The sequence below is a fragment of the Mesoplodon mirus genome (assembly GCF_964341445.2).
Source record: "Mesoplodon mirus genome assembly, chromosome: 7".
Taxonomy (NCBI): Eukaryota; Metazoa; Chordata; class Mammalia; order Artiodactyla; family Ziphiidae; genus Mesoplodon; species Mesoplodon mirus.
This window is the reverse complement of record NC_138983.1, coordinates 62,232,255-62,256,879: the sequence shown is the minus strand read 5'-3', so window position 1 is coordinate 62,256,879 and position 24,625 is coordinate 62,232,255. Positions and strand designations below refer to the sequence as shown.

Here is a 24,625-nt window from a genome sequence, read left to right as displayed (position 1 = left end):
TTTCTTTTTTTTTTTTTTTAATTTATTTTTGCTGTGTTGGGTCTTCGTTTCTGTGCGAGGGCTTTCTCTATTTGTGGCAAGCGGAGGCCACTCTTCATCGCGGTGCGCAGGCCTCTCACTGTCGCGGCCTCTCTTGTTGCGGAGCACAGGCTCCAGATGCGCAGGCTCAGTAGTTGTGGCTCACGGGCCTAATTGCTCCGCGGCATGTGGGATCTTCCCAGACCAGGGCTCAAACCCGTGTCCCCTGCATTAGCAGGCAGATTCTCAACCGCTGCGCCACCAGGGAAGCCCCTGGTTACTTTTTGGTTGACCTGTTTTTAAGTTCATTAACTGTTCTGCATCTCCAGTCTGCTGTTAAGCCCATCCACTTAATTATAGTGTGTGTTTCGTTGTACTGTCTTTTCATTCATTATGAACATTGCTGTTTTAAATCCTTGTCTCCTAATCCCAATATTGGATCAATGCAAAGTCGTTTTCTTTTGATTGACTCTTCTCTTGAGAATGGGTCATGTTTTTCTGTTTTTTTATATGCTGAACAATTTTAGATTGTGTCCTTGACATTATGTACGATATGTTGTAGAGACTCTGGATTCTGTCACCTTCCTCCAAAAACATTGAATTTTGTTTGTTCTGTTTCCCAGCAGTGAGCGGCCGCTTAAATCTCAGTTCAGTTCTGTTAGCCCTAACCTAGCTGCTTGGGATCTGTTCCATGCACGCATGGTTCAGGGATCAGCCAGAGATTTGAGCAGCATTTATACACAGAGTTAGCGGTACCCCCTCTCTGGCTCTCTCTGGAATTTCCTTCCCTTGCTTCCCAGCTGTTGTGGTTGCCTTTAAATTCTGTCCTCCGGTTCCTTAAGCTAGTATAACTATGGATCTTTATCCGAATTTTAGCCACCTCTCATGGCACAGACTGGGACCTGCCTAGCCAAAAGCCATGAAAAGGGGACATTTATCCATTGTTGTTACCTTTTCCCAAGAGTTGACCCTCCATTTGCCTTCATAATCTGCCTGCTTTTCATTTCTAGGACCTTCAGGTAGTTGTTTTTTATATTTTGTCCGGAGTTCATGGTTATCTGCAAGAGAGTTGGTCTCGCTGGAAGCAGAACTTCCATCAAACTAGATATAAATTATTCTGTTGACAAAGTCAGTTTTTGTTGTTTTTTTTGTGTTTTGTTTCAGTTTCACAGATATTTATATTATCCTCCCTATCTCCTCCAAGGGACCAGATATAAAAATGTCCTTAGCTCTTTTTTCCCTTAATATTTATTTAATTTATTTATTTGGTTGTGCTAGCCCTTAGTTGCGGCATGTGTGCTCCTTAGTTGTGGCTGGCGGGCTCCTTAGTTGTGGCATGCGAACTCTTAGTTGCGGCATGCATGTGGGATCTAGTTCCCTGACCAGGGATCGAACACAGGCCCCCTGCATTGGGAGCGTGGAGTCTTAACCACTGCACCACCAGGGAAGTCCGTTTTGTTTTGTTTTTTTAAACTTCAAATTTTATGTAAAACTCCTTTAGTGTATCCAAACTCTGATTACTGATAGGTTTAGAAATTGAAATATTCATTTTATTTGGTATATCTAATCTAAGATGTAGATATAACAGATATGTCCTATAAACAGTTTCCCAGGAAATGATGGTTACTTTTATTGTGCTTGAATCTAAGCTAACATTGTGATCTGGAGAAGCTTTGTGTGGTTCAACATAAACCAGGTTGAGATTTAACCATATTGGGTCTTTCTCAGGTAGCTGTTTGGGTACCTACCTTTTCATATCTGCTCTACCATTTAAAAACACAAATGTAATAAATTTAATATAAATGTACAACTTGGAGATCTTGGTGAACATTTTCTGATGACCTTACAGAGGACTTCAGACAGAACTTTTGAGGATATATTTTTTTCTTTTTTGACTTGTTGACATGCATGTATGAAACAATCAACATAGGTGTCTCATGATAAGAAAGGAGAAAATAATGGTCTTAATTTGGGTCATCATCAACCTAGAAAGCAGTTATTTAGTAGTATGTGTATTTTATTTTAGATTGTATGAAAACCTGCCCATTTAGGTTAACCTTTAAGTGGTCAAAATATTTTCTGCCCAAATTAGGATAAACATTTGGAGCTGTGGTTTTTAACTTTTTCGAGTCATGAGATCCTTTGAGATCTGATAGAAATTGTGTTCTCTCCCCAGAAAAATGCAAATGTCTTCATACAAAAATTTGTAAATTATTTCAGAGAGTTTAGGGGTTCCTTTGAAGCTTCTCAGCATAAGCATCCCTCATTCAGGGTTATTCAAATCAAGCTAGTACCAAGAGGCTAATAGCAATACAAATATCAATTTGTTTCTGGCCTGGCCAGAGCAGAACAAGTAAACAAAGAACCTATTAGAAGTCCTTGTAAGGCATACAGGCTTTAAAAAAAAATCTGTCGTATTTTATCTGAACTGTACTTTCCAGGGAGCAGATTCACAAAGACAGACTGATACCTAGTTGACTAATTTTTAAGTTGCTGTTAGAAATGGGCTTTAGTTTTGATATTCAGACCTGCTGACATTTGTGCTGGGCAAATAATTAGTTGTTGTTTCTAGGAAAATAGGACAGTAGTTGTTGTGATGTCATATTTCTGATATTGTCTGAATTTCCAAAGGTCTAAATAACTGAGGATTTATGGGACCTGTGACACATGTGTAGGTTTCAGGAGGTGGGGCTATGTAGATGTTCCTGAGGTAATAAGTCTCCATTGCTTATTCTCAAAAAACTCAGCCCTCGGTAAATGATGAAAGATTAAATTGTTTTAACAAAAAGATCTTAGGTTTGTGATCTCCTTCCTCTATTACTTTCTGACACTTCATAGGGTGATTATAATGAACACGATTGTTCTCAGGGCCTTCATACCTCTTCTTTATACATCTTCTTTCTCCTTGCAGTGAAAAGACTATGTTCCTGCTACTGGTCCAGTCTAATACACAGAAGGACTTTTGTCTGAGATTGGCGCTCTCTGCTGTGCCTTTACTCAGAACCTGACTCTTTAACAAGACTTCTTTACTCAGCTTGTTTAAAGAAGGAGCAGGAGGTGGAGAGGTAGTGGTGGGGACAGAGGATCTGAAGGCCAGTTCACCCTGTGATTCATAGCTTCCCCCACCTCTTTGTCTGCACTCCAGGTCAGCTCATCATGTTCACTTCTGGCTCCATTCTACATCTCACTGGTTGTTTAAAATTCTCCCCCTAAATAGTCCCCTGTTCCATCCTTTGAATGCTCTTCATGTCTTACGGGGCACCTTGTAGCCATCTTAGGAAAACTTCTTTCTCTAAAGGCTTCCATATAGGACATTGCTAACTGCCCTGATTCCTGTATGTGTTCAAATATTTCGTGGTTTTTACTGAGGGGATTTTCTAGCCTACTAAGGAAGAAATGAGCAAACTGACAATTAAAAATAAAGAAGCTTAGGAGGAAGAAATAGTTATCTTCTCTCAGAACTGAATGCAGTTTAAAAATACATTCTGAGAATGTCAGACTGTAGACAAGACCTTATGTCAGCTGCTTGCTGTTTAATTACTTTGTACAGTGAGTGCAGGCTTGCCATGGGTGGGCTCTTTGCACTCTTTGCAGGTGTTAGTGAAAACTCTGAGACTAGCTCAACATAGCTGTAGGGCTTTGTTGCTACTGGTATTACCAGCTGCCGGCTGATTTTGCCAGTTTTATTTAGTGAAGATTATGAAATGTATTTTGAGAGATGAAATTTGCTAGAAAAGAGTTTCAGAAAAATCAATTTGGAAGAAGGGATTAGAAATTAGAGGAATTGAGTTGTGGAACTTGCTTTACTAACAGAAAGAAGGTTGGGTCTTGTCAGAAGTTGAAAATTATGAATAAGTGGGCTTCTGATGATGATGGTGGACAAAACCTGAGAGAAAATGGAAGTGAGGGTTTTAATTGTTAAAAGCAATAACTCACTGACTGGAATCATTATTAGTTTCTGGAACAGGTGCCTTAGAAGTAATATAATATAAACTGTTTTAAAAAACTTTCAAGGTGCCTCTGGGCTGATTTAGAGTGAAGGACTATCTGACTTTAGGTTCATCCCAGTCTTGTGTTGGTGAGGAGTGCATCTTCCTTAATAATCACCAGCCCCTTTGGGTTCTAAGCCAACTTATAAAAACTTTAGTTGGAACAGAATTTATTCTATCAACTAGAGCCCGTGAACAGGATCCTGTGCAGGTGTGCTCTGAATGGATAGACCACATAAGCTGGAGCCTCCCAGATAATAACCTTCCTGGGAAAATGTTATTTGTGTATGTTCTTTTTCCTATACGTTTAACGGAAAGGTCCTTGAGGATGGGTGTTTCATCTGGTTCATCTCTATCCTCCACAGTACCTAAGGCCCTTGTATAACATGATTACTCAGTAAATAGATATAGAATTCAATTGAATTGTCCTTGATCATGTTTCCCACATATTTTCCCATGATTCCTACTAAATTTATTTGTTCAAAATATTTAGGTGCATTTAATTTGTTCCCTTCTCCCTAATCCCTTGGGAAAAGCAATATTTGGGTGGTATACTTTTAGAAAAAGCACTAGTGGCTTTATAGTAATTTAATACCTGTTGAGCTCTTCATCCCATTATACTATTTTGTAGTGTTTTTCAAACTGTGAATCATGACCATTAGTAGGTCTGCAGTTAGCCTTTTTGGTTTTAATGACATAGAGTAGAAATTATGAGAACACATTCCATATAGTAAGGGTATTTTTTGGTGAAATTTTTGTTTTAAGTGAATTTATATATATTAATATATATCATGTGTGTGTTTATTGCTTCATGATATAAACTTTGTTTCATACTGGAGTCATGGTCAAAAAAGTTTGAATAACATTGCTTTATTGTAATACTATGTTATTTCATTTATCATATAGCATTATGCCAGTACATACAGGCTTCTAAAGCCAGGGATGGTGCCAGCCCTTTCATTTCAAGTACAACTGAAGGTAAAAACAAAACAAAATTGAGAACACCCAAAGCATTCTGGTGGCTCTTACATAAGTCTCTCCAGTGGCATTTTGTACCCTTTGACCTAACTTTCTTATGCCTTTTTCGACCAATAGATTTTTTCATATTTGTATCCCTCTAGGTGGTGGGTTCTTTGATTCTTCCTCTTTTCTTTTCAGTTTCTTTTCATATTTCAGTATGCTCTAATGTTTTTAGGAGGGGGAAGGGGGAAACAAAGGAGAATTTCAGAAATTTCAAATGATTCTCAATTGACAAAATAGCTCATTGGATTTATCCTGAAATCTGCTTTCTTAATGTTCTTGAATTTTTTAATTCCCTTTGTATTTTTTCAGAGATCATAGAAATGCATACTTTATTTTGAATTTAAAATAATTTATGCTTCTATGATGTTATTAGTTGACTTTAAGCAAATGAAATGTAGCTTTTAGGGAAAAAAAAATGATGGATATAATCCTTCATCTTTCCTTGTGCTTTCTCCCCTCTCCTCCCAAGAAGATTGTAGTAATGATTTCATTTTAAAGAAAAACCAAGGTAGCTAACAGTATCCAGTATTAACCATGCTAAACTTTTCCAGCTTCTTACTGATCTAATAACTATAATACCTTTCCTGTTCTTAGATGGTTGGCATACTAACCCTTTTGCCTTCATTTCTGTACCTTGCTGGACTACCAAGCTCAGATATTCATAACCTGTGGTTTCAGGGGACTTTGTGCAGATGACTTGCTTCATTCTTTTTCTTGCAGGAGAAAATTTTGAGCAGACACCATTGAGACGAACATTCAAGTCTAAGGTCCTTGCACGATATCCTGAGAACGTGGACTGGAATCCCTTTGACCAAGATGCAGTGGGAATGGTTAGTATTTGTTAGCTACAAGTATGAGATAATTTACAGAGTAATTCACAGTAGGATTGTGAGTTCAGACTATGGTAGCAGTGGTTCCACCAAGTATCAGTAACTTCTTATATGCATATTGTTTGTGATTCTGCATTTTGATCACTATATCAAATATTTGGAATATATCAGATATACCAGAAGTCACAAGGTGCTTCTGTTGAGTCAGACAAATACACAGTATTGGGTCAGTGAACTTTTTTTGTGAGATTGAACTGTTGGTTGCTTATAGCATTGATTTTACACAATAAGTGAGGTTTAAAGCAGTTTTCATCTGTATTGTATATATCTGAGTAATATGACAGAAATGGGTGTTTTTGTTTTATTATAATTTTAGATAGGGCAGCATTTTAAATTTGTAGATGAATACTACAATGAATAAGCTAACGTTTGTTGAGTATTCACCTTGTGCTAGGCACTGTGATAAGTATTATACATGAATTAACTCATTTAATCCTCACAATACCCCTTATGTAGATAATATTAAGTAAACACACACAGACACAGACACATATTTTATGGGTGAGGAAACTAACATCCAGAGAGGTTAAGTAATGTGTTCAGTGTCATATGGCTAACGAGCAGTTGAGCAAGCTTAAATATCATAGTCTGTTTCCAGAACTCTGCTCTTAACCATATCTTTGTACTGCCTCTGTTTCTTTTTTTTTTGCGGTACGCGGGCCTCTCACTGCTGTGGCCTTTCCCGCTGCGGAGCACAGGCTCCGGCGGCGCAGGCTCAGCAGCCATGGCTCACGGGCCCAGCCGCTGTGCAGCATGTGGGATCTTCCCGGACCGGGGCACAAACCCCTGTCCCCTGCGTCGCAGGCGCACTCTCAACCACTGCGCCACCAGGGAAGCCCTCTGTTTTAATAGCTTTTTGAGGATTATCTTGTTTGATGCATGCAGTAACCCTGTGAAGTACGCAGAGTAAACTGTATTATCTTCATTTCACAGGAGAGGAAACTGAATCGTAGAGAGCCTCAAGTTTTTTGACTCCTAGTCCAGTGCTTATTTCCTTTTAACATACTATATTCTAGAAACACTTAGGCTTTGAGAAGTCAAGTTCAAGGGTAATGGATATACCATAATGTAGCTCCTTGTACTTGTTAACCCAGGCTCCTCGTAGTTCCTTTGTATAGCCAGGTTTGTGGAAAATGGAAGCTGATTGATTCAGGTCAGTTAGATTAGCTACCCAAGTTTCTTTATATAACCCATCTGAGTTAGAGTGAAAAAAGTGCATCTTTATCCTGATTATATCATCTCCTTGCATTACATGAAATGAACACCCTTTTTTTTTCTATGAAAAGAGAAGATTTTATTGATGACAGAATCTTGTGAGCTGATAGAATCTAAAACTTTGTTTATTTTTAGGTATGAAGTTGCATCTGTCTGGTTTTTAGATATATTTCTAGCATCATCTCCTAATACATGCTGTCATGCTTAACCACCTACCTAAATTCTCCAAGCTTTCTTTTACCTCCTTTGTGCATTTTCTTCATGCCCCTGAAATACCCTTCTTTCTCTTATCTACCTGATGAATCCTAGCATAAGCTCATCTCTGAAGCCTTTTCTGATGAAGGCTGAGACTGAGTTGTTTGTTCTTTGTTCCTCTAGCACTTTGTGTATATTTCTGTATAGCCTTGATAAATGCATTATAATTTTAGTTACTTGTGTGTCTTAGAATGGGAGGTCTTTAGGGCAGATATTTTGCTGTGTTGGTCTTATATCCCAGATGTCCAGCACAGTAGGTGCTCTTTAAGTAAATGAGTAGTGATGGTGTTCTGAGCAGTGAGGGTTCTCACCAGTTGTTTCCTTGTGTCTTTTGCAGCTATGCATGCCCAAAGGGCTGGCATTCAAGACCCAGGCTGATCCCAGGGAACCTCAGTTCCATGCCTTTATTATCACAAGGGAGGATGGCTCTCGGACATTTGGGTTTTCCCTCACATTTTATGAGGAGGTGACTAGCAAGCAGATCTGCAGTGCAATGCAGACCCTCTACCACATGCATAATGCTGAGTATGATGTCCTCCATGCTCCCCTTGCTGATGGCCGAGACCACAGTGACATGGAGGATGGTGAAGGCACTCCTGGGACCAAGCTGCAGCGCTTCAACTCCTACGACATTAGCCGGGATACGCTCTACGTCTCTAAGTGCATTTGCCTCATCACGCCCATGTCCTTCATGAAAGCATGTCGGAGTGTGCTGGAACAACTTCACCAGGCAGTCACTTCACCTCAGCCCCCTCCACTGCCCCTAGAGAGCTACATATACAATGTACTCTATGAGGTGCCTCTCCCACCTCCTGGCCGGTCCTTGAAGTTTTCTGGGGTCTATGGGCCAATTGTCTGCCAGAGACCAAGTACCAATGAGCTTCCCTTATTTGACTTTCCTGTCAAAGAGGTCTTTGAACTGCTTGGGGTGGAGAATGTGTTTCAACTTTTCACTTGTGCCCTTCTGGAGTTTCAAATCCTGCTCTACTCACAGCGTAAGTCAGTGCTTACTAGAGCTCTCTCCCTTCATAGGGCCTCTCTTCTTTCCATATCAGATACAGTAGGGCTGACTGTAAAGAACAAGGGCTGTTACAGTTTGAGCAAAACTCAGATCTTTTGCAGGTAGGTGCTGGATGACAAATTAATGGAACACGAGAGGTCTACCACTTCTAATTGGCTATCATCGTGGCCTTTTGCTCGGCACTCCAGTCTGGGAGGGGAACCCTGCCTTCTGACGTCTGATTGATGCTGAAAAGAGGAGGCAGGAGTTGATGGTCATGGGAAATTGACTTTCCATCAGTTCTGTTCTATCACTCTGCAGAGTTATTTCTGCCCCTTCCTCAGCCTGACAGTACGATGATCCTTCATATATTTGAAAAAATATATTTGAGAAAACGAGGATGTGTTGCTTTTTTCTGTTGTTTGTTTGTTATAACTGAATTGTTTTTATAAATGAGACGTTAAGTGATAGTGAGCAGCAGATTTGGACAAAACAGTAAAATAGAGCAGAAGGAAACAAATGTTTATTAAAGGAGCCAGATAAGTGACATAAAATTCATTCATTTAGTACATGTTTATTGAGAATCTGCTGTGTGCCAGGAGTTACTCTAGGGGCTAGAGATTCAGGGTGGACAAAATAGATAAAAATCCCTGCTATAATAGAACTTATATTTTAGTGGGGAAAAAGAGGTGATTTTTTTTTTTTTTTTTGCCTCATGGCTTGCAGGATCTTAGTTCCTCGAGCAAGGATTGAACCTGGGCCCTGGCAGTGAAAGCACCGAGTCTTAACCACTGGACTGCCAGGGAATGCCCCCCCACCCCACCTTTTTTTTTTTTTTGAGAGGTGATTAAATAAATAAATAAAATATATAGTATGTAAGGTGGTAATAAGGTCTGTGGAAAAAAATAAAACAGGAAGGATAGTATTGGGGGAAGGGAAATTCCAATTTTTAATAGAGTGATTAGGTTAGGCCTCTGTGAGCAACCCACGTTAATGTCTAGGAAAAGTATTCCAGGCAAAGGGCGCAGGAAGTAGAAAGGTTCTGAGACAAAAATGTGATTGGTATGTTCAAGAACATTGAGGAAGCCTGGTAGATAACATGGTGTGAGAGAGCAGGAGTGTAGTAGCAGATAGTGTTAGAGACTTAACAGGAGGCCAAATTGTACAGAGTCCTGTAGGCCATTGTAAGGACTTTGTTACTCTGAGATGCTTAGTCATTGGAGGTTTTAAGATTTTTGACTTTTTGTTTTGAAATAATTCCCAGCTTATAGAAGAGTTGTAAGAAGTGTTCAAAGAACTCTTGTACACTCTCCCACAATACACCAGTTATTAACATTTAGCCACATTTGTTTTATCATTCCCTCTGTATCTCTGTATGTGTGTAAACATAACTGAACCACTGAGAGTCATTGTAGACTCCATGTTCCTTGACTCCTCAATACTTCAGCTTTTATTTCATAAGAACAAGAACATTTTTTTTTACATAACCATAGTATGATTAATAAATTTAGGAAATCTAACATTGATAAAATAACAATACTGTATTCAGGTTTTACCAGTGTCCAATAATGTCTGTTATGATAAATTTTTTAAAATTGAGGTATGGTTGATACACAATATTATATGTTTCAGGTATACAACATAGTGATTCACAATTTTTAAAGGTTATATTCCATTTATAGTTATTATAAAATATTGGCTGCCCTGTGTTGTACAATAAATCCTCGTAGCTTATTTATTTATTTTAAATTTATTTATTTTTGGCTGTGTCAGGTCTTCATTGTTGTGCGCGGGCTTTCTCTGGTTGCGGCGAGCAGGGGCTACTCTTCGTTATGGTGCACGGGCCTCTCACTGTGGTGGCTTCTCTCGCTGTGGAGCACAGGCTCCCGGCACGCGGCTTCAGCACCGTGGCCTGTGGGCTCCAGAGCACAGGTCCAGCAGTTGTGGCGCATGGGCCCAGCCGCTGTGTGGCATGTGGGATCCTCCTGGACCAGGGCCCGAACCCATGTCCCCTGCACTGGTAGGCGGATTCCCAACCACTATGCCACCAGGGAAGCCCCCCTTGTAGTGTATTTTATACAGAATAGTTTTTACCTCTTAATCCTCTATGCCCCTATATTGCCCCTCCCCCTCTTCCTTCTCCCCTCTGGTAACCACTTGTTTGTTCTCTATATCTGTAAGTCTCTTTCTTTTTTTTAATAATCTCTAGTTTGTTTTATTTTTTAGATTTCACATAAAAGTGAATGATAATTTTTTAAAAAAATTCCTTGTCCAGGATTTAGTCCAGTAACATGCATTGCTTTTAGTAGTAAATTCCTCATGTCTTTAATGACTGACATTTTTTAAGAGTACAGGCAAGGTATTTTGTAGAATGTCCCTCAGTTTTGGTTTGTCTGATGTTTCCTCATGACTAGATTCAGGTTATAAATTTTTGGCTGCAATATCACAGAAGTGATGTGGTTCTCTCAGTGCATTGTATCTAGAGGCACATAATGTCTATTTATCATCATAGGAGGCACATGGTGTTCATTTGTCCCATTTTTGGTAATGTTAATTTGATCACTTGGTTAAGACGATGTCTGCTGAGTTTCTTAACTGGAAAGTTATCATTTTTCCCTTTGTAATTAAGAAGTAATTTGTGGGGAGAAACCCTGTAAATACACTGTTTCTCTTCAAAATTTTGCTTAATAGCTTTAACATCCATTGATGATTCTAGTCTGAACCAGTTACCAGGATGGTTGCATTTTACTGTGAGGAAGAACATTTCATTCTCCCTTGTTTATTATTGTATGGACTCATAGATTTTTATTTATTCAGTAGGTTATATAGGCCATTACTATGATTGATTATTTTGATGGTCAAATGTCCCAGATTTGGTCCATGGGCAGAGTCTGAATAACGTTAGTTAGGAGGCCATTTTAACAATCTAAGTGAGAGATTATGTTGTCTCTGACTAGGGAGGTAACAGCGAAGTGGTATGATATGGTTGGATTCTGAAGGTGAAGTAATGGAGACTGTTGAATTGAAGAGCATATACTGCATCTAAAGTGGACAACCACTAGTTAGCTCCAGTTAATTCCTTGTGGAAATGCTGGCCTAATGTTACTAGGTCTTCCAATTTTTCATGAGGACCCAGATTTTTTATGTGAAATTTTTGATTTTTAAACGTTGGTAACAACATTCTTGTTGAACACTGCAGACTGAACAAAAGCATCTGTTGACTAAAATGTGGTTCCTGAGGTTTTACTTTGCAACTTGTTTAAAATAATGATGTTTCAGATTTCTGTCTCTGGGTGAAGTATAGACTTGTACAATTCTCGTTGCTTTTTTAGTTACTGTTTCTAGACTGGAGCTGGGCAAAACAGTTGACCCTTGAACAACATGGGTTTGAACTGCACGGATCCACTTATATGTGGATTTTATTCAATAACTATGTACTGTAGGACTACATGATCCATAGTTGGTTGAATCCTTGGATGTGGAACCATGGATACAGAGGGACGCCTGTAAAGTTATATGCGGGTTTTCAACTGTGTGGGTGGTAGGCACCCCTAACCTCCCTGTTGTTCAAAGGTCAACTGTACTTTGAAACAGAGACTTGGTTGAGTAGTGAAGACTGTCTGGTTTAGACCAGAACAGAGGAAGAAACCAAACCAGATAGGGTATTAAAATGTGCAGTGGCATTTTAATACCTATGATGCAGTTGGGGATGTTTAAAGGTGAGAAAAGGAGGATTAAAACCAGAAATATGATAGGTAATATTTTTTCCTTCAGTGCTCCTCCTTATATTTCCCAGAATATGGGTTATTGTATACATAATAATTTTAAGAGGTTTGAAGGCAGTTGAGAAGGTTTATATGCAGAATCAAATTGAACTCAGGACCTAAAAGTCATGCTTAGCATGTTTAAAAAAAAACTTTTTCTGAAAACTTCCTGAGCATTGCTGAGCATGGCTGAGGCTAAAATGGAGTGGATTGCCTTTTATTGGATGTAGATTGTGCTCTCTATTGTTAATAGAGAACTTGAAACAATTCAGGTTGGTTTTCTTGAAGTAATTTTTATTTATGACTCAGAGGACTCATGTGGATGGAAATCTCTCTGGCTCTTGAAAAACATGCCATCAGCACTCAGAGTTGGTGTTGCCCACTACATGTCCTGCCTTCTGAATAGAAAAGAGGTGTTATTTAGGGAAAATCTTTCTTTTAAGATATGTGTAGATCATTTTATTTACTACTGATAATTTTGTTCTTTGATCCCTATAGAGATAGTTTTTCTTTAACAGCATATTTTTTAGTGGTTGTTTTAAAATTATACAGAGAGCAGAAGTTCTTTATCTGATGTGATTTAGTAGGGTAGTGAATTCAATAATTGAAAAGTCACTTAAGTTTGGGAATCCTAAAAGGATATATACATCCCTTAAACATTTTAATTTAAACCATATGACTGTATAATCACCAGTCTTTTGATGAAGTATCTGTGCATTTTCTTTGATTATGGATCCACTAATCAGGGGTCTGCATTGTTTCTCTTGTATAAATCTCACCCATAATTCATTCACACTGAGTTTTCCAGTTTTTAAAGTGGAGCGAGAACTTTTAAAGGACCTTGCAAAAGAACCACAGTAGATACTAGTTTTCCCAAGTTTTCTGCACTTAAGTGATATGCCTAATTCAACTGCTGTATTTTTAGTGACTTTGTTTTACTGAGTCTTTTTAAAGCATTTAATTTTGTTTTCAGAGAAACAGTTCTTTTTTTTTGCCCTCATATCTTACCATTTATTTATATAATATTTCGTTAAATTATACAACCCAGTAATAAGTTCAACTAGTGCAGACAAGCTTGGAAACAAATGCATACATTAGTATTTTTTAATTCATTTTTTAATTGCAGTATAGTTGATGTACAATAGTATATAAGTTACAGGTGTACAATACAGTGATTCACAATTTTTAAAGGTTATACTCCATTTATACATATTATAAAATATTGGCTATATTCCCTGTGTTCTACAATGTATCCTTGTGGCTTATTTTATACATAAGCTTACATTAGTTTTTTTTTTTTTTTGCAAAGTAATGCAATCAAAAAAATTTAAAGGGAATAAAATGAAATCTTCCTCTCTCCTTCCTGTGGTAGCCGGAGATCAAGTTTCTTGTGCATCCTTAATGAAAATAATAGTTTTTTAAAACAAATAAATAATGTGTGGAAAAACAGTGCAGAGAGAATTCAATGTTTCCTTTTTTTTTTTTTTTTTTTGGCTGTGAGGGCTTTCTCTAGTTGTGGTGAGCAGGGGCTACTCTTTGTTGCGATGCGTGGGCTTCTCAGTGCAGTGGCTTCTCTTGTTGCGTTGTTGCGGAGCACGGGCTCTAGGCATGTGGGCTTCAGTAGTTGCGGCACATGGGCTCAGTAGTTGTGGCTCGCAGGCTCTAGAGTGCAGGCTCAGTAGTTGTGGCACACAGGCTTAGCTGCTCCGCGGCATGTGGGGTCTTCCCGGACCAGGGATCGAACCCATGTCCCCTGCATTGGCAGGTGGATTCTTAACCACTGTGCTACCAGGGAAGTCCCTGTTTCCCTTCTTTTTGATGTAAAATCCTACCCTTGTGAAATAATCTCTTGATTTTTTTTATGCCCTCCTCCTAAATACTTTTATATAATGCACTATTTTTAATGTTGTGTTGCACATGTATTAATTATAATATTCTTTACATTATATACATTTTGATATGGTATGTTAAAGTAAAACTTGGAAAAAAAGCATTTCAGTCATATGGTAGAAATTTAAAATATTACAAAAGGGTGTATGTACAGTGACGTGTTAAGACTTATCACTGTTTCCTGTTTCCTTCCAGACATAGACATGCATATACAGCATGTATACCTTTTAAAAACAACACAGATGGGAGCATACTAATCATTGTTTTATACCTTCTTTCATTTAACAATTTATCTTGGAGATATCAGGACAGAGATTAGGTTGTTTCCTAAGAACAAAGATTGCATGAGAAACATCCTTGTTCATACAGTTTTCACAGAAGTGTGAGTATGCAAGGACAGTTTCTAATTCAATTTCTGATTTGCAGGAACTTCCCTGTAGTTTGTTTTAGGAGTGAACTTATCTGTAAAGTGATCCCAAGTCTAATGTCTTTCTCTGCACAGAAAGAAGTCATAAGAATGTGCTGATTATTCTCTCTTCACCACTCAGAAGTGGTTGTAATCCCAGTATGCTTTGCATTATCTCCTTTTGTTAAAAGTAATTGCTCATTACAGCATTATGGGAGCTGTGAGAAAACCCAGAGAGTTGCCTCGAGCTGAAGTGTTTCCAGTTGATTTTGATTGGCTAAACTCTGGATGCAGATGACCTTCAGCTGTTTCCTATTTATTAGTTTCACCTTCTTGGCATGATGAGCACAGAGACAGGCAATGGCAAAGGAGGTACTGATTTTATCGTTTGTACTGGTGTATAGAAATGGATTTTTTTTTTTTTTTTTTTTTTTGCGGTACGCAGACCTCTCACTGCTGTGGCCTCTCCCATTGCGGAGCACAGGCTCCGGACGCGCAGGCTCAGCGGCCATGGCTCACGGGCCCAGCCGCTCCGCGGCATGTGGGATCCTCCCAGACCAGAGCACGAACCCGTGTTCCCTGCATCGGCAGGCAGACTCTCAACCCCTGCGCCACCAGGGAAGCCCCTAGAAATGGATTTTGTGCTGTTGCTTACAGCTCTGGGAGGTCAGCATCTTAGTGTGGGTACCACGGGTTGATGGATCCCGGAGGCATGGTTTATTAGGCCATCCTTCAAGATGAGTTGTTGCTTTTTTAAAATACAAAAAATGTAGGGAAATAGAAACCCACAACTCAGACCAGAGAGGCCATGAAATTCCAAGTTTCTAGTATCTGTAAAACCAAACCATATAAATGGAAAGCAGTTTAGCCTTGAAAGAGGAGATTATTTCTCACCCCCTAAAGTGTTTTGTTTCTAGGAATCGCACACTTTCAAGTGTATCACAGGGACTTCTTCAGGGATTTCAATCTGAGGCGAATAAGGTTACCCACTCTAGCAGAAATAAGTGGGCTGAGTTTCAGATACTGGATTAGACTCATCCTGAAGAATAGGGAAAAACCAGAACTAGATGTCTGTGCTATTGAAAAACCTGCTTTTATGGAGCAGAGGAAGCCCCTTCCTTCAGACTTTAGCATGCCCTGTTTCATGATTAGAGAGTAGATAGATGTTCCCTGACACTGTAACTAGGTACACTATAAGGAGTAGTCCAGTGTCCAGGAAGCCTCATGAGGAAGGCATTTCAGGGACTCCTGAGTACTCCTTTACTCAGAGTGTCTGTTGGACCGCTATGAGATGTTCTTGTCTCTGAGCAGACCTGTCAGGAATGCCAGCCACGTAAAGGAGTAGCACCTGCTTTATTGACTTTTGGTAAAAGAAGCAGCTTTTTGGTTTTCACATGATTGAAAAGGCCTTTCTCCTTCCTGCCTTTTTTAAAAAAAACCAGAAATGGTGTGTGTCTATATGTGTGTGTACACTGAAACGGGGGGAGAAATTATTCAGTGTAATATTTATTCAAAATGGGTGTTTAAGAGCCAGTGTTGGGACACAGTAAGACTGGACCTTCAGCTTTAAATATCTCTTGGAGGTTTTCTCCCACAGCTTTACATTCTTTTGATCATCTTAAGTTTGAAATTTAAAGTATATTCTTTTTTTTTTTTTTTTTTTTTTTTTTTTGCGGTACGCGGGCCTCTCACTGTTGTGGCCTCTCCCGTTGCGGAGCACAGGCTCCGGATGCGCAGGCCCAGCGGCCATGGCTCACGGGCCCAGCTGCTCCGCGGCATATGGGATCCTCCCAGACCGGGGCACGAACCCGTATCCCCTGCATCGGCAGGCGGATTCTCAACCACTGCGCCACCAGGGAGGCCCTAAAGTATATTCTTATCATGTCTGCGATTCTCAAGATTATTGCTCTTAGTAGATTATTTACAAGCATTCATATCTAGAAAAGAGAGGTGAAAGATACAAAAACTGAGGCCTCACCTAGAGAATCATTAGAATTCTTCTTAATAATAATTGTTAGAGTAATCATAGAGCAGGAAGATTTCAACAGAAAGATAACAAGCAAAGTTGTACAGGTGCCCCGTGGAACTGAGATATCTCAGAAGAGGCTGAAGGTAGAACTTGAAGTGGCCTAAATTTGTTCCTCAGTTGTTGCTTACTCTCACGTTGGAGTAAATACTTTTTCTGAAAGGCTATATAGATTATCTATTTAATCCTTGAAAGAGTGTGGTTTTTTTTTTTTTTTTTTTTTTTTTTTTTTTTTTTTTTGTAATTTGGGAAATATTTTTGTTGTTGCTTCAACTGGGAGAGGGTGCTCACCAAATAGTCTTTAATATGGGAATGGCAGTGCTTTGTGGGGCATAGTGAAAAATGAGATCGACTTTCTTCTTGAACTCTTATCAGTCTGTTCCTGATTTTAGTGAATATGAAAAGCTTGCACTCTTTTATCCTTCTGCTAAATCAGTTGTATTTTTAAAAAAATCATTATTGATGACCAAATCTCTGAGCTCAGTTTTACCCACTGATTGTTTTACATCACTCATCTATTATCTATCAAATGCCTTAGCTTTCCCCGAAGAAGCTGAGGCACTTGCTTAGAGTGTACTCAACATGTTGGAGATGATGAAGTTTTAGTCATCAATTTTTATTTATTTGCATTACTAGTTAAAAAAAAAAAACTATTTCCAGGGCAGGCTTAGCCAGGAGCAAGGTAGTAAGCTGCTCCAAAGTTTTATTGGTGAGCACACAGGATGCTTTGCTAAAACCTAGTTGATATATATCAGCTTCTGCTCACTTCCTGCTCATTCTTCTTCATTTTCTGGAAAGCTTTTTGTTATTTATTACTCATTTATGAACCAAGCTGAGGTTTGCTTAAATGGTGGGCTGAGTTTTTAGTGCATAAAACTGTTTAACTCCTGTGAAAACTCACTTGAAATCAGCCATTCCAGGAGGATATTACTCATATGATTTTAAAATTGATGTTCCTACTTTGTCTTTAAGTGTCTGAAACTAGCATACCATTTGTAAATAGTAATGTGTTAAATCTCAATCTATTGTATTGGCTTTGCTGATGTATTTTTTACTCATTTAAAAAAAAAAAAAGTCTAGAGATTGCATTCTGAAGAAAAGCTAAACTTTGAGCACAAGCTTCTCTTCCAAGATATGCTCTCTGACCTAGAATAAGAGTTTTGAGTAATGAAAGTCAATCTTCTGGGTCTTTCAGGTTCTAGGGGAGCTTTTTATCAAAGTGTTAAAATGACACTTTCATGCTGTTACCATTCAAGAAAGGTTGCCAGGTGGAAGGCAGACTTGGCTAGTGTGGAAAACCAGCCTCTGCATGCTTGAAGGTTCTTTGGGCTTGATCTTAAAGGCAAAGTTCACATCAGCTCCTTGTAGAATGCAGACATGTGAGTGGTAAATGAGGTGTTTTGACATTCATGCTGAACAGAGACTAGGCCACTGTTCCTTTTCTTTTTGTTTCACTTCCCCATTCTCCTTCTACTGAAGAGAATCTACTTAACATTCTGGTTTAGTATTTGGAGCAAGGTGCTATTTATGATTCCTATTGTATTTCTTTTTTTTTAAATTGTATTTCTATATGAAATTTTATAACTAGCATGGACCTGTGTGTGGGGGGGTGTATACTTCAGCTCGTGGTCCATTGAGGTCTCTGGGTTGTCTCTCTGATACCCACAAGGGAATCATACTCTGCGCATACCCTTGCTGAAGTTTATCCTGTTCCTTTCTAAATGTGCAATTGTGTTGAAGATTTTAACTTACTATTTGAGAAGCAAGTACCTTGTTTTTGACTGGTTTTGTGTGTGTTTTGTTTTTTTGACCTAGATTACCAGAGACTGATGACTGTGGCAGAGACAATTACAGCTCTCATGTTTCCTTTCCAGTGGCAGCATGTCTATGTTCCTATTCTCCCAGCTTCTCTCCTACATTTCTTAGATGCTCCTGTGCCATACCTGATGGGCTTGCATTCCAATGGCCTGGATGACCGGTCAAAACTGGAGCTGCCTCAAGAGGTAAGAAAAACGTGGAGCTTGGGTGCTGGTGCCTGTGGCCCTGATATAGGATTTGGGAGAGAAGGGCTTTGGGATGAGCCCGGGGTGGTATCACCAAGCTTGTTTTCTTTTATTTTGGGGAACACAAACAACTTCCTAGGAAAAAAATAAAAACAATGAAGACTTAGCTCAATTTATATAATTCCAGAAACACTTGTTTCCTCTATCACCTGACATACTTTTATAATAATCTCTGTTTATACTGTTGTGAACTGCCTTTTTCAAACATGATATTTTACATATTTTTTCTTTTTTTTTTTTTTTTTTTTGCGGTATGCGGGCCTCTCACTGTTGGGGCCTCTCCCGTTGCGGAACACAGGCTCCGGACGCGCAGGCTCAGCGGCCATGACTCACGGGCCCAGCCGCTCCGCGGCATGTGGGATCTTCCCGGACCAGGGCACGAACCCCTGCCCCCTGCATCGGCAGGCGGACGTTCAACCACTGCGCCATCAGGGAAGCCCCTCAAACATGATATTTTACATATTTTTAAGAAAATCTTTTTATTATGTAAAAGTTTAAACTTACACAGAAGAGTAGCATAGTGAATCTCTGTGTTTTCAATACTTAGCTTTAACAGTTATCATACATTTAAATTGTATGTTACTTCTGTACTTTCTACCCCCAATTTTTTTTTTTTTTTTTTTTTTTTTGCTGTACGCGGGCCTTTCACTGCTGTGGCCTCTCCCGTTGCGGAGCACAGGCTCCGGACACACAGGCTCCGCGGCCATGGCTCGCGGGCCCAGCCGCTCCGCGGCATGCGGGATCTTCCGGGATCGGGGCACGAACCCGTGTCCCCTGCATCGGCAGGCGGACTCTCAACCACTGCGCCACCAGGGAAGCCCTCTACCCCCTATTTTTTAAAGAAATTCCACATAATATAATTTTATAACTGCTTTAGTAGCCAGACATGTATTAATAAACCAGTGGTTTTGTTTTATAGGCCACAGTTGCTCTGTAAAAGTTGACCTGATCATAGTGATTCTTGTAGTACTGAATGTAGCTTTGAAAACTTTCCTTGCTGAAGATAAGGAAGGCCTTGAGAGAATGCTTCTCCTCCCTTGCTGTGAGGATGGCCTGCTCCTCTTTCCTACTGTTTTAAATACTAAAATAATTGATTAAAACAATATATTTGTTTATCTACTGCTTCATTCTAAAATAGATTTAAAGCATCATTAGAAATAAGATTGTCTTGGTTTTTATTTTCCTAGAATTACCAAGAGAACTGGTCTACCTCTTTTGGTCACTTTGTGGCTTTATGAAACTAGCTGGGGGAAGGCCTTTCCTACTCTGAATTTCGTAGTCAACAGAAAGGCCTGGGAAGAAGACTTTGGACTATGCACACACTGGTATCAGCATGACTCTGTCCCATCCTTCCACCAATGATTTTTGGGGGGAAGATTTTTATGTATAGCTGAGGAATATGAGTAAGAGGACCTCCAAAGAAGAGACTGTTCTCATGGACATGGATCTAAGCAGCATTCACATTGTTGGGCATGTCTGGGCAGCCATATTGATGAACATGCCTGATAATTAGATCATACCCGTAATGTTTAAGTTATAGTCAATTGCATCTCTTTTTCTCTTTCCTTTTTATTTTTTTAAATTTATTTATTTGGCTGTGTTGCGTCTTAGTTGCGGCACGTGGGCTCAGTAGTTGCAACACGTGAGCTCTTTAGTTGTGGCGCACAGGCTCTGGAGCGTGTGGGCTCAGTAGTTGCAGCACGCGGGCTTAGTTGCCCCGCAGCATGTAGGATCTTAGTTCCCCGACCAGGGATTGAACCCACCTCCCTTGCATTGGAAGGTGGATTCTTGTTTTCTTTTTTAAATTTATTTATTTAATTAATTTATTTTTGGCTGCATTGGGTCCTAGTTGCTGCGCGCAGGCTCCCCCCAGCTGCGGTGAGCGGGGGCCACCTCTCGCCATGGTACGTGGTCTTCCCATTGTGGTGGCTTCTCCTGTTGCGGAGCACGGGCTCTAGGTGCAGGGGCCTCAGTAGTTGTGGCACATGGGCTCCGTAGTTTTGGCTCGTGAGCTCTAGAGCACAGGCTCAGTAGTTGTGGTGCATGGGCTTAGTTGCTCTGCGCCATGTGGGATCTTCCCTGACCAGGGCTTGAACCTGTGTCCCTTGCATTGGCAGGTGGATTCTTAACCACTGCACCACCAGGGAAGCCCCGGGAGGTGGATTCTTAACGTCTGGACCACCAGGGAAGTCCCTCGCCTTTGGTTTTAGAATCAGAATATCTTCCTTGTAGTTTTTTCCGTTTCTGCCTCCTTTGAATCTATAGAACTTTGTGCTGTTTGGGGTGGGACAAGATTAATTAAGGAAGGAAAGATCTAAATAATGTCAACTAAAAAAAATGCAAGAGGCTGCGAAAAGAACAGAGTTTATTTGGGGACGTAAGAATTGCAACTGGGGAGACACAGATTCAGTTAACCCTGAAAGAGTATCCCGAGGAAGAAAAAGAGTCAGGGGCTTATAAAGACAAAAACCACGAGGTTGTTAAAAGTTGCCCTGGTGAGAGTTGTGATCAACTCTGATGCGAGTCAAAATATTTATCCTTAAGAAATCACAGGTTATTTTAGGGTAGGGGTCTTGTAAGTATATAGACTGTCACGAATTGTTTTAGGGTAAGGGTCTGATTAGTATCTTGAGTTTCTGGCAGGTGTTCTGGTGTTCTGTTCTTCATCAGGTCAAAAGGTCAGCTTCCATCCAGGCTGAGTCATGCAAACATCGTACTTCCTTAATGGCTTCCTGGCTCCATTTTAGAGATCGCTCTTAGAAATACTGACTCCATTTTGACTTTCCTTTCACAGTGATGGAGAAAACCATTGAGTTTTGGGGTACTGGGTTTTTATATGTATTTGTCTACTGATAAATATGCATAAAGAGTAGATATCAAAGATTGGAGAGTGGGGAGCTTTTTGTTGTTGCTTTAAATGGTTGCATATTTAATACTGACACCTCCTTCTGGTAACCCTAATTATCATTTTGTAAAAGTCAAAATAAGAATAACAGTGAGGGCCTCCCTGGTGGCGCAGTGGTTGTGAGTCTGCCTGCCGATGCAGGGGACACGGGTTCGTGCCCCGGTCCGGGAAGATCCCACATGCCGCGGAGCGGCTGGGCCTGTGAGCCATGGCCGCTGAGCCTGCGCATCCGGAGCCTGTGCTCCTCAATGGGAGAGGCCACAACAGCGAGAGGCCCGCGTACCGCAAAAAAAAAAAAAAAAAAAAAAAGAAAAACAGTGAAAATGTTCATTGCAGCTCTATTGACAATAGTCTGGACATGGAAGCAACCTAAGTGTCCATTGACAGATGAATGGATAAAGAAATGTGGCATATATGTACAATGGAATATTACTCAGCCATAAAAAGAAATGAAATTGAGATATTTGTAGTGAGGTGGATGGACCTAGAGTCTGTCATACAGAGTGAAGTAAGTCAGAAAGAGAAAAACAAATACCGTATGCTGACACATATATATGGAATCTAAAAGCAAACCAAAAATATGTCATGAAGAATGTAGGGGCAAGACAGGAGTAAAGACGCAGACATACTAGAGAATGGACTTGAGGATACGGGGAGGGGGAAGGGTAAGCTGGGATGAAGTGAGAGAGTGGCATGGACATATATATACTACCAAATGTAAAATAGATAGCTAGTGGGAAGCAGCTGCATAGCACAGGGAGATCAGCTCAGAGGGGTGGGATAGGGAGGGTGGGAGGGAGATGCAAGAGGGAGGAGATATCGGGATATATGTATATGTATAACTGATTCACTTTGTTTTAAAGCAGAAACCATCACACCATTGTAAAGCATTATACTCCAGTAAAGATGTTAAAAAAAAAAAAGAATAGCAGTAAAAAATGATTGAAGGTAGAAAGCCGAAGAGGCATGAATAATCTGATAAATAGGTCACTAGGCCAGAAGCCAGATTTCTGTTTTATTTTCATCTTTGGCGTCAGCTTGCTGTATACTTGGGGCAAGTTCTATTTCCTGTAGGCTCTCTCAGCATCATTTTGTGTGTGCTTCATGTATGTGGGTGTGTGAAGAGGCTGCTGGGAGACCAGCAGTTTTCTTAACAGGACTGAGAAACTGTGGGTTGTTTGAGAAACCCAAAATTTCACTCTGTTCTGGGATATTGGATTCTCCACTTTTGCAGCCTTCACTATTGCTGCATCTTTTGTACTCTGCTTCTCCTTGTGGTCTACTTGAGAAGGAGTGGTGACAGTGGGATTGTAGAATACCTGTGTGTATTTCATAAGCAGTTCTAGGGTTTCAGAGTCCCACTTCATCCAGCCTGTTCCTCTGAAGTTCACGTATTTGTGCGGACAATTACGTAGCTGGATATTTTATAACTTGATTTTTAGCAAGTAACCTCTGGGATATCTGAGTCTGTGCAGTCCCCATGGAAAACTTTAGGCTGGTGAGAAAAGACTGGCTTTCTCAAGGAGTAAAGCACCATGAAAGGTACACATAATGAATGGAGCGTGATAATATCTCTGAAAGACAGCTTTGGGATGTCTCCGAAATGATACATTTATAGTTAAAAATTCTAACAATGCAAAAGTATAAAGTAAAAATTACCTCAGATTTTACCACCCAGAGATAAGTACTTTCAACATTTTGGTGGCCATCCTGTGGTATCTTTATGCTGCTAGAAGGAAGCCTTGAGGCTGGGAAATGCACTTGGGCCTTTGCAGGTGGGCACCATCAGGGTAGTGGGGTGGGGGCACATTAGACTTATAAAAGGGACTTTGTCCAGAGACATGGAGAGTGTACATTCTCTGACCCCCCAAGTCAGAATTCATCAGTTGCTGCCCTATCTTTGGGCATCAAAAGTCTGTGAAAAGCCCTTTGTTTTTTACACCAACACATGAGCTCAGCTGGCCCTGAGCAAGTGAGAGTGCTGAGCTGCCTTTGTGAGGCATTCTTTGTCTTGTGCTTCTCTTTTGGGTTTCATTGTCTGAGCACAGGAAGGGGGCAGTTCTTCCACAGCTATGTCAGGGGAAGGGGGTGTTACTTCTTTCTATCTTGGGCCTCTCTTTCCTACTTTTTTTTTCTCCTTTCTCAGGATACTTTTTCAATAGCTTTCCCCCAGTTATCTGTTGAGCTCCCCTTCAGTGAATAACTTGAAGATAGACTAGCCAGTGAGGCTGTCTGTGATTTGGTGGCAGGAACTCAGGGCTGGGAAGGGCCATTGTGACCTTTTGCAGGAAGGAATTTGGGAAACTTTTTGTGGTTTGGGATATCCATGTGATCACTACCCCAGAGTAGCAAAGTCTTCCCATGGCCTCTCCCAACGAGACAGGAGGTTAACTGAGGAAGACTGATCACTTGGGTTCAGTGCCCCTTCCAGGTTGCTTCTTGTCCCCCAAGCTGTTTTGCAGGAGTTGGCCTCTTTTCAGGTGAGGAAGGGGGAGCATGAGGGGTTTGAGGTAGGTTTGCAAGTTACTTCTGTTTGCCAGAGCCCTCTGAGTACTGAGAGGAGAAAGCGTGAGGCTGTTGTATGAGTCTAGTAATTGAATGGCCCCCTTTTCATTTTGCCTTCTTATCCCTACCTGCTTCAGCCCAACTCTGCAAAGAATGGCTAGTAGTGTCTCAGAGGCTCCTATCTTAATCTCTGAAGTGTGCCTGAGCTGCTTTCTTTCCTCTGGCCACCTCTATCTAGGAGTATCTACAATATGTGGATACAGCATTTGGAGTTTATAAAGTTCTTTACAGACATGCTGTGTTTGGTCAATAGCAGTGGGAGAAAAGCCAGCCAAGCATTGTCGAGTGGTTATAGTTGTATTTAGCTGCCTTTATGTTTCCTATTGGACAAACTGGTTTTTTCCTCTAAAGAGAGGAGGACCAAGAGGATAAATGATTGCACTGTGTGCTTCTGGTGGGTCACAGTGCTTTTCCTCTGTTGGCTGTATGGACAGGCTTATGAGGCAGGTGAGCTTCATGACTAGATGATTTAATTCTGTCTTTACTATATTTTTTAGTTGCTTGACCTGAAGGCACTTATAATTTTAAAATCTTAGAGGAATAAACAAAAAATAGGTGTTATTTTTAGGTGTTAAACATTTATCGTCTCTTTAACAAGGACGGGTTTAAAGTTGTT

The 24,625-nt window shown here is 40.2% G+C and overlaps 1 protein-coding gene across 2 annotated transcripts in view; it reads left to right on the top strand.

Annotated features, from left to right (window-relative positions):
* The window catches only part of DENND5A (DENN domain containing 5A), a 112,552-nt gene that overhangs the window by 36,797 nt on the left and 51,130 nt on the right, over positions 1–24,625 (top strand). For both annotated transcript variants that reach the window (XM_082626468.1, XM_082626469.1), the window contains exons 2-5: positions 4,914–4,985; positions 5,751–5,860; positions 7,728–8,385; positions 18,292–18,479. In XM_082626468.1, the coding sequence (XP_082482594.1) occupies positions 4,914–4,985; positions 5,751–5,860; positions 7,728–8,385; positions 18,292–18,479 (1,028 nt within the window). The remainder of the gene's footprint in view (positions 1–4,913; positions 4,986–5,750; positions 5,861–7,727; positions 8,386–18,291; positions 18,480–24,625) is intronic.